At 39.9% G+C, this 9,737-nt stretch overlaps 1 protein-coding gene across 1 annotated transcript in view; it reads right to left on the minus strand.

Annotated features, from left to right (window-relative positions):
- Clec1a (C-type lectin domain family 1 member A) overlaps positions 1 to 8,938 on the minus strand; it is a 30,478-nt gene extending 21,540 nt beyond the window's left edge. The window contains exon 1 of the mRNA XM_059256939.1: positions 8,720 to 8,938. Within this exon, the coding sequence (XP_059112922.1) occupies positions 8,720 to 8,831 (112 nt within the window). The 5' untranslated portion in view covers positions 8,832 to 8,938. The remainder of the gene's footprint in view (positions 1 to 8,719) is intronic.
- Between the last annotated feature and the right edge of the window lie 799 nt (positions 8,939 to 9,737).

Consider the following 9,737-nt stretch of genomic DNA (forward strand, 5'->3'; position numbering starts at 1 on the left):
ATCCTCATCTTGAGTGGTGTGAAAGGGGTAAGAGGTGAAGAAAAAGCAACAGCAGAAAGGGAAAAATAAAATGAAGAAGTAAGCTTTGCCCCTCAGATAAAGTCCAAATGTCTGTCTGTCTAGTAGTTCACTGGTTCCATATCTCCTCTCAGATAAAGTCCGAATGTCTGTCTGTCTAGTAGTTCACTGGTTCCATATCTCCTCTCCAGTTTCTCTGACCTGCTGGGAGCTGGTTCTCTCAGCACTTAACCCAGAAGTTATCTCCAACTGATAATCATTTGCAAATGAAAAATTAGTTTTCTACAGTGTAACCTCAATGAGAACAAACCATTCTTAAAAGCACGCCCCATGCTCAGCAGTAGATGGCTTACACAAAACAAACTCAATAGCAACTTTGGGGGTTCTTTCTCTCTTAATGTTGAGTCGGGGATTTATTTCTTCTTCTTCTTCTTCTTCTTCTTCTTCTTCTTCTTCTTCTTCTTCTTCTTCTTCTTCTTCTTCTCCTTCTCCTTCTCCTTCTCCTTCTCCTTCTCCTTCTTCCTCTTCCTCTTCCTCTTCCCCTTCCTTTCCCCTTTCTCCTTCTTTCTCCTCCTTCTCCTGCTTTCCCTTCTCCTCCTTCTTCAGCTTACAGGTCCTTTGCATATACATCACCGATTTCAGTTTTGTGCTTATATAGGATTCCTGTGTGTGTTAACTTATATGTTTACTTGTCTATATATGTTCCTTGTGCTTTTTCTTTGGATCCTTTTCATATGTTCATTCTGTCCTATTCCAATTTGTTTATTTTTTTGTTTTTCCTATTTTATTTTATCATTATTATTTAGATGCCTGTTTATTTTCTGATGAGAGACAGAGAGGGTGTGGATTCATATAGGAGGGGAGAAAGGGAGGATCTTGGAGGAGTTGGGGGAGGGGAAATTGTAATCAATAAATTATGTGAAAAAAATTCTATTTTTTCATTCTTTTTTGTTTTTTATTCTTTGTTTTTTGCTTTTTTTGAGTCAGGGTTTCTCTGTGTAACAGATCATCCAGCTGTCCTGGAACTTGCTTTGAAGACAAAGCTGGCCTAGAACTCACAGAGATCTGCCTGCCTCTGCCTCCCGAGTGCTAGGATTAAAGGTGTGTGTCACAACACCCTGTCAAAATCTATTTTCAATAAAATCAAAATAGAGAAAAAACCCACTTCCTTCCAGAGAGATCCTCTATATTATGTATTCTAGGCACAATGATGTGAGCTAGCTACTATTGCCAAAGTGAAGGAGTAAAGATAGTATGGACACAGGAAATATGGTGCCTACCCACCTGAATTTACATGTAGTAAGGAAAATAAGTCAAAATTCAGAGAAGAAACATATGGGTGTATTTTATTTTGTATTTTAAAATGTGACTCATGTTTTTTAACAATCATTTCAGTAGATAGTTCACATTCTATTTAAAAGAAATTTAAAGTACTTTTCATAGATTATAGCAATTTCGTTATGATTCCACCTGATTTAATGACTTCCAGTAGCTGTAGTGCAATTGAGACAAAAGTCCCAGAATACACTCTTTCTTAGCCAGATTCTATCCGGCTCTTCTTTTCCCAAGTGTCCCACTGCTGCTCTAGTGTTCTACTCACAGAACCCTTCTGTGATGTGCTTGTAGCCCTCAGACTGAACTCTCCCTTAGTTCCTTGTGTTCTTGCTGCCTCTGAGTCTGCAGCCGAGCTCCCACGGTGGAATGGCAATGACCTTGCCAGTTTCCCTTTTTCCTGCATGCTGTTTTCTCCTCTGGCCTTTTTTCTTCTTGCTGTGAGTCTAAAGTTTCTGAATTCTAACCCAAATTTTCCAATGATGCTGAACCATCTCTCTAGGGACAACTTCCTTCTTAAAAGAGATTTTTTTTTCTTCACAAAAATAAGCTGCCTGGGAGTTGTTTAATTTGGGTTTGGCTATCTTGTAGTTTTGGGTTTTGCAGGAGAATCTCTAAGCTGACTCCTGAGGTATGTTTAAAAAGAGGTGTGTATAGGCCAAGGAATGATATAAACATCCCCAGGAATGCTGAGATATATATAGAAGAGAACACCACCTTCCTGTGTCTCTTAATACTGCTATGCTATAAAACGCTAGAGTGCCATTGTTGAGTTTTGAATATAAGCCCCTTTGTTGTTCCATGAAACTTGGCAGATGAAGATATTGTCATACTTAATTAGTTGTTCTTCACTGGGCATCAGAGGAAACCTCTGCACTCCCACAAACCAAGAGCACACTGGAAATGAAACAGACATCATTAAATAAAGGCTACAGGTGTAGCCCTGAAGGACAAGGGATCTTAAAAGCTGGAAAAGAAACAGAGAATTTAACTTCAGCAGTTTCTCCAAGGCTATGCTGGATACTTGAGGTAGAGCCAGGATGAGATCATTAGGCTTAGCCCTGTACTTTGTGCATTGCTGGTGAAATAGGAATCCCAGAGAAACATGTCAACATGTCTGCTGATGTGTACGATATTTCAAAGACTGCTTTCTGAGCCTTTCACACCATTGTACTCTTGACAGATTTCAAGGACGGAGCATTTCTAGCCCAGATCTTGCTTCTGGCTATAATTTTAAGATTAAATGTTGTCTTTTCTGGAACTTCTTTTTTTTTTTTTTTTACTTGTCACCCACTCTACACAGTGACCTCTTCATGGGTATATGTGAGGTTGAAGTCTCTTTTTTGTATGAAGTAGCACCAGAGAGGCAACTAGTCTTTATAGATCAACTTTCATATTCTCTGCATGTAAATGATGCTATCCTTCCTATTGTTTACAAAGGAGAGCACAGAGCCCACCTGGGTATTCTTTCCATATGGAATGACTGAAGGGTCCTGGGTAGGAAGCAGGCTGAACAATTTATATCTAAGAACATATCAGCAATTTCAGAATATCACGAGTTTCTAATCTGTAGAAAAGTGCACTTATGTTCTTAAGTAAACTATGAGTGAGTCCATTTTATAACCCAATGAAGTTATTTAATTAATGAAATATAGTTTAAATATAAAATTATCAAGCCAAGCATGATGGTACATACCTTTATTCTCAGTACTTGGGAAATTGGGGCAAGAGGATTGCTGTGAGTTTGTGGCCAACAGAGACTACTACATGGTGAGCTCAAGGCCAGCCTGGGACACAAAGCAAAACCTTGTCTCAATAAACAAGAAAACAAATAAAAACTATTAATGATGGCTGCCAAAATTCTTAAATTACCAAGATAAATGTCTTAAATGAATTGCCTTATCTGTTTTCATGAACACTCTCTAGAATAGAGATTATCATTCTATTTTGCAGGTGGGAAACGTCTTGCTCTGGGGAATGTTCGATATCCTACAGAGAAACATGTAGCCACTATTAATAACAGTGAGTGAATTGTATATACTGTTGTACTTCATTGGAAGCCTCCCCAAATTATTCAAGTGTGTAATTGCATTTAATCCTTATTTAGATAAGAAAATGGTTGTCCAGAAGTCTCTTTCTTCTTAGGTGTGCACCAAGAGCAACAACGGAGCCTGAAGAGCAAACCACTGAACACTGTCAGTCATAACCCTCCTCCCAACTTCTTACATTAATATTCAACCTTTTATGGAAATCCTATTTGGAATTATAAAAAGACCCCAGTGTCTGAGGGTTTGTAACTTCTCATTCCTACATTACAAATTATCTCAGTTGGGATTATAAATTATAGTTCTCCACTCTTCCAAAAAGACTAACTTTATAAAATACAAATGTAATCATACCTTGTTTTTCTTTACAGAAAAAAAATGTTTCCCCCAAATCATTTTTTAAGCAAAATTTATTAGCAAGGGCTCCAGACTACTATTTTTAAGCCTCTGTTCCTTTCCTAAATTCTCTGCATCCATTTCTTCCTCTGAGGACTTCCCATCTTCAGCTGAATAGTCCTCTGTAACAAGTTTTGTCATGATTCTCAAAGCCAACTTAGGCTGATCTAAATCCTAATCCAAAATTAGTACCATATTTTTTCCTCCAAATTCTTATTTGTTTTAGTTTTGTTCAACATTTTGTTCAAGGCTAGTTGCTCCTTTACGATATCACTTCTACACTGTCATCCACAGAGTGGAAAAGTCACCCAATGCTCCAACTTGCTCTTCTGGCAAATCCAGGCTGAACCTTGTAGATCTGGGAAAACTGACACCTTCTCTTGGGATGTACAAAGCAAACAGTCATTTGCTCAGTTCTGAGTGCCTTCTGTGGTCTCCAACATGTCTTCAACAACACTAAGTACTTTTAACTGTTGATTTTGATTATTCTGTGGTTTCAATTGCCTCAAAAAAAAATAGGACCTCCCCAGTGCCTACCATGGTGTTTAATATTTAGTGGGTATGACTAAAAGATGTGTGAGATCATGGAGATGTGACTTGTTCCTTGTTGTTGCAATGCAGATGTGTAAAAATGAAACTAAAAAGCTGGAAAAATTGGAACATTATTGCAGTAATAAAGGTATGGCAAAACAGAACTTGAATTGATTTTTAAATGTGTTTTTCAAAGTATCATTAATTAAAGTGTTTTTCTTATCCTTTTGGTAGGATAGCATTCCCATTTCAATGGGAATATTAGTTTTTCTGTGACATCATTCCTTTACTCTTGATGTTGTTCAGGTGAATTGGCCATCCTGGGCTTCTTTTCAATTTACAGTGTGGTTAGAATTTTTCTCATCTTAAAAAATAATTAAAAATGTTCTCACTCAATCTTGTGGCACCTTGCAATAACATATTGTACTTTCTTCAAAGAAGAGAAATAAATGAAATGGGGAAATTCATAGATAGTTTCACTTCATCAGCAGCCCTTTTTTGATACATTGCTATAAAATTACCAACAGCCTAATCAGTGTTGTGGCACACAGCAGTGACCCCGGCTCTTGGGAGACTGAGATAGGAAGAGTTTAGAGTTGAGAAGCATTCTCATCTATGTAGGGAGTTTTAATCTTAAAAAAAGATGATTATGATGATAAGTAAAGTTCCATATTCCTCTTTATTGTTGAAACAATAGATTGTGTTTAGTCTCCTCTTAAACGATCTGCAGTGTCTGTTATTTCTAACATTCCACAATTGCTTATCATTGGCTTCCCCATTATTTTGAGTTTACTCTCCCAATGTTCTAGATGCTTCTTTCTGCCAGAGCCCTGCTTCCACATTCTCTGCTGCTCCTTCCTAGTAGCCTCCCATTGGGCTCTCTTGTTCTTTGGACTCTGTGGCTGATGTTCCCTGGATTCTCTCTTTACTAGTCTGTTTTGTTTTCTAGATTTTTGGCTTGATATTTCCTCCCTTGGTGATCTGATTCACTCATATCAATTTTTAATTTCTATTCATATCACTTAAGTGATTTATTCATTTATCATGCCACTGATTACTACATATATATTTAGCCCAAAATTCTTACCCTGAACCCACATTCTTCAAATATATGTGTCTTTAGATAATTCCAAATGCATTTCACCTTACAGACCCTTGGACTCAGGCTGCATTTGTCACCCTATGATTCTTCCTGTGGTTTCTACTGCAGGTCACAACAGCACCTCCCACACCACATCTGACAGAACTTATCAACCTTGGACTGACATCTCTTTCCTGTCTCCTCACAGGTAACCCAATGCAGTCCTTGAATGTCCTCCCCTCAATATCTACCCAACTGCTTTCTTCTCCTCCTTCTTATGCCCTTCCTCAGTTGAGGATTCTTAACTCTACCTGGAGTACTGATAAAACAACGTATTAGCTCATCCAGGTCTGTGCATTCTCCTTCAGTTCATCCTCAGCATAGCCTAGAGATACTTCTAAGAACACATCATTTGTCTCATTGTATCTTTTTCTCTCCCACTGATTTCATTTTAACTATAGAACAAAACTAAAACACTTCTGATGGCCTGAAAGACCCTCCTTAGCTCTCCAGACCTGCTCCTCACAGCCGTAGCGTCCCTCAGCTCTGCACCTCAGCTGTAGTTACTGCACACAGTTCTCTGAAAACACAAAGTTCCTTGAAGTCCTCCTCATTTTCCTTTCATAAGTATTTCTTTGTGGAGCATCCTCAAGTCTGGACATTCCCATTCCTGGTTCTTTATAATATAGGAAACCCTAAAATCCACTCAATGCAATGACCACTCTCTCGAGATCTTTCTGGATCTCCTTCAGCCCTCTAGACACAAATGGCCAGGCTTTCATGTGTCTCATGCACATGCTCCAACACAGTATGTTATTATACATAAAGCTGAGTTGAGAACCAGCTTCCCTCATAGCTCATAGCTGAGGGTCTGTTGTATTTGGTACTGTGTGGCCAGTCCTTTGCTTACCTGATCTGAATTTGTGGAAATTGTGTGTACAGTTACTTCTTTTATTTTTGATTTTCAATCTTCTTAACTGCTTGCTATTTCTAGACAATCATGATTGTTATATGAATAACATTAAAATCCAAAGAGGAAAAAATCTACCTGCAGTGTTTATTCCTGTTAGTTCAAATGGAAAAGTTTAAAAAAATGCCCACTCATATTTATTGAATGTGAAATTGCCAGAAAAAAAAGAAATACTCTTTCTACAGCAGAGGTATATCAGATATGTTTTCTTAAGAAATTTTTTTGTGACATTCCTCTACACATTTGCATATCACAGGATGAAATCAGCATATCACACAGGCTGAGGAAACCTTTTCCAGATGTTTGACTCAGAGTCACTTCCCTGTAACCTTCTCTCCCACTGTTCCATTTCTGCTTTTTACAAAGAGGCTGCCAAATGTTGTTTCAAGTGCTTCATCTTGCCCCACCTCTGTCTCCACCCTTTAATCTCTGGGTATTTCTTTGTACACACTGTTCCTGCTTATGCAGAGGTGGAGAACAAAGTCGCACACGGCCCTCTTGAAACCACAGCCCTGTGAGCTGATTGTTCATGAGAATGGCTGGAAGAAGGCCTTTCGAACCCTGTCTGAAGCATCACCCACAGCCTGCAGCATCTATCCTCCCTCCTGGAACCACTTAGCTCCAGGTCAAGGAAGCTGGAAATCCCCAATATCCTTTAAATAGCTCTCTGGGTAGTTTAGTGGAAAGCAAGAAGCCATACCAGTAGGCCTCAGGCTGATAATCGTTTATTAATTACTTTATGGAGAAAAGGAGGGGGATCCTGACAGTTATTTGATAAAAGAGAGAGCAGTACAAAAATGTGTCCTGATTCGCGAAAGTGAATAAACCCTGGGTCTGTTCACAAGAGAAAGTAAATGTATAGAAGACACAGCCAGGGAGTAAGCGCCGCTGATGGAGACTGACACAAAAGTGCTGAACAGAACACTCTAGGAATTTGCAAAGGAGGAATGTTGAGAGAAACATTCTTAGAGTGTCTGTCTTGGTCATTCTTTATACTCTTGGATGCCTTGTAAACAAGTTTTATTACTTCTATTCACTGTTAGCTGAAGTTAATATGAACAGATATGCATAAAGTACTTAAAGTAATCCCAGGCACAGCATATACATTAATGCCTACCTCCTATCGTTAATACTTTGTAAGCAATGAAACCAAAGCCCCAAGACCCTAAAATCACGCAGTTGTAAGTACCCTACTTGGTATCAGAACCTGAACATACAGCTTTTATCTATCTGTATTATGGAGTGGGGTTTTTGCTCTAGAACCAGGTCATGTGTCTGCTGTGGACCAACCAGGTAAGGCCCCCATCTACTTGTGTGAACTATAAAAATGAATGGAATGGGAAAATGCTACTCTATGGTAAGAAAATAGGAAGATATAAACTAAATCAAATGTCTTCTAAATATGATTTAATCATGTCAATACTTTGAAATCAATAGAGCAGGGGGTTTTGCAGAATATGGTAATGGACGCTTATAATCCAGCTACTGGGGAGACAGAGATAGGAACGCTGCAAGTTTGAGGCCAGTGGGTGACTTAGTGAGATGTTGTCTCACATTGATTCAAAGGAATTCTATAGCATAGCTCAGTGTTATTCTGTTGCCTATCATGAGGAAGACCCTACGTTCAACCTCGGCACCAACAGAAAGGGATTGAGGGGACTAGGAATTTGATGCAAATGAATCTGAGCTCCCAAATTAGGTTACTAAATCACTGAATTTCAGACCTGAGAGGATGCATTAGGAAGGATTTACTTCCGCTGCCCTTGATATCACAGAGGATAAAACCAATATATGATGCTAACATGAATCCTCCAAGGTCTTTCAGATTCAAGATGCAGAAATTCTAACAAATACCCGAGTTAATTAGCCTGCTTGGAAATCTCTTCCTTAAAGTCAAGAGTTCAAAACTGACAACCCCCCACGCCCAATATGGTTGTTTTTAATTAACCTAAATTTCCAAATCACATCACAGGTGATAATCCGCACGGACAACAACAAGCCGGCCTAATTGGCCTTCCTACGAAAGGAAAAGGAAACAGATGTTGCTTTAAGGCATATACAATCTCATCTTTCCCTGCTATACCTAATCAGAAAATCCGTATCTCCTCCTTGCCAACTGCTAAACCAGCGACAGAATGTTAGAGAATCAGACCCCTGCGTGTATTTCTATTTTCAAATGTTACATGTGTGCAGACAAGTTGTGGAAAGTGCGGTTACCCCTCACTGTAAGCACGGGAAGATTCCCTCCCTTCCCTCTGCCTTGCTTATGCCTAGGAAAAGTGCCTCATCTCAAGATTTTCTCCAGGGCTCTGGTCTGCTTGGACTCTAGGAGACAGGAGTAAGTACCTGAGTGCCTGGGCTCTGCCCGTCTGGTGACTGTGGAAGCTCCAGAATACAGGCTTACGGTGGTGTCATCGTCATCGAGCATGTCTCTTGTGCTGCTGTATTTGGCCTGCATCCTGATTCCTGCAGAGCTGCGGGTGAGATGTGCTCAGATTGCTCCAGGCCGCGTGTCTAACGCCAGATACCTCAGGAAACCAGGCACTGGGAGGCATTCCTAATGGTCTCTCCTTGCAGGCTGCAGGGGAAGCCTCTGACTCCAGTTCCTGCATGGAGAGGCCGGGCCCCTCCCCTGTGAGCTTGTACTCAGAATGCCAAGTTAGTCTGGCTGAGGGGAAATCGCATGTGTTTTCTGGCTGGGCGGTCCCTGAACAGTTATTACAATATCTGCATTTTTTTTTTAGACCACGTGTGTGTCTGTTTACAAGTCTTTCAATTACAAGGTGGGGATGACGAGCTCTCACAGTAGCACCCAGGGCCCTCTGACACTAAAGTATAATGAGAGCTGGACACAGCTTCTTACCCAGCGTGCATCACAGGCTAATTACTTGCCTGTACCTTTGGGGTAATTGAGGACACTCTTCCTGTCTCCAAGGGCAGAGTGCAAAGCATCACTCACTGGAAGTCCGAGCAGCAGACCTCCTGAGAGAATCTAATCGATTCGATTCTTTCATTTTACTCAAAAAGAAATTGAAAGCTATCTAGGTGAAGTGATTTCTTTAAAAGTCACAAAGCTGCTTAGAGTCAGGTTAGCTCTGGAAGTTCTCTCCTGTTGTCAACTTCACCCTCTGTCTTCTTACAGTATCTGGACTTGATTTAACATTTTATAACACATCAGACACATTGTGATCGTGAGCAATCCCATGCTATACTAGCAGTCCCAAACTTACAGCATCGTTACCAACCACTGTGCAGTTTTGGGAAGACAACTAGCAATGTGTGCCTACACTTGTTAAGTCAAGACAAGAAATGAGAAAATTGTCTCAGACAAAGTCCAGCAGCTCCTCCTGAACCAGTCTAGTTT

Source organism: Peromyscus eremicus, chromosome 3, assembly GCF_949786415.1.
Source record: "Peromyscus eremicus chromosome 3, PerEre_H2_v1, whole genome shotgun sequence".
NCBI lineage: Eukaryota > Metazoa > Chordata > Mammalia > Rodentia > Cricetidae > Peromyscus > Peromyscus eremicus.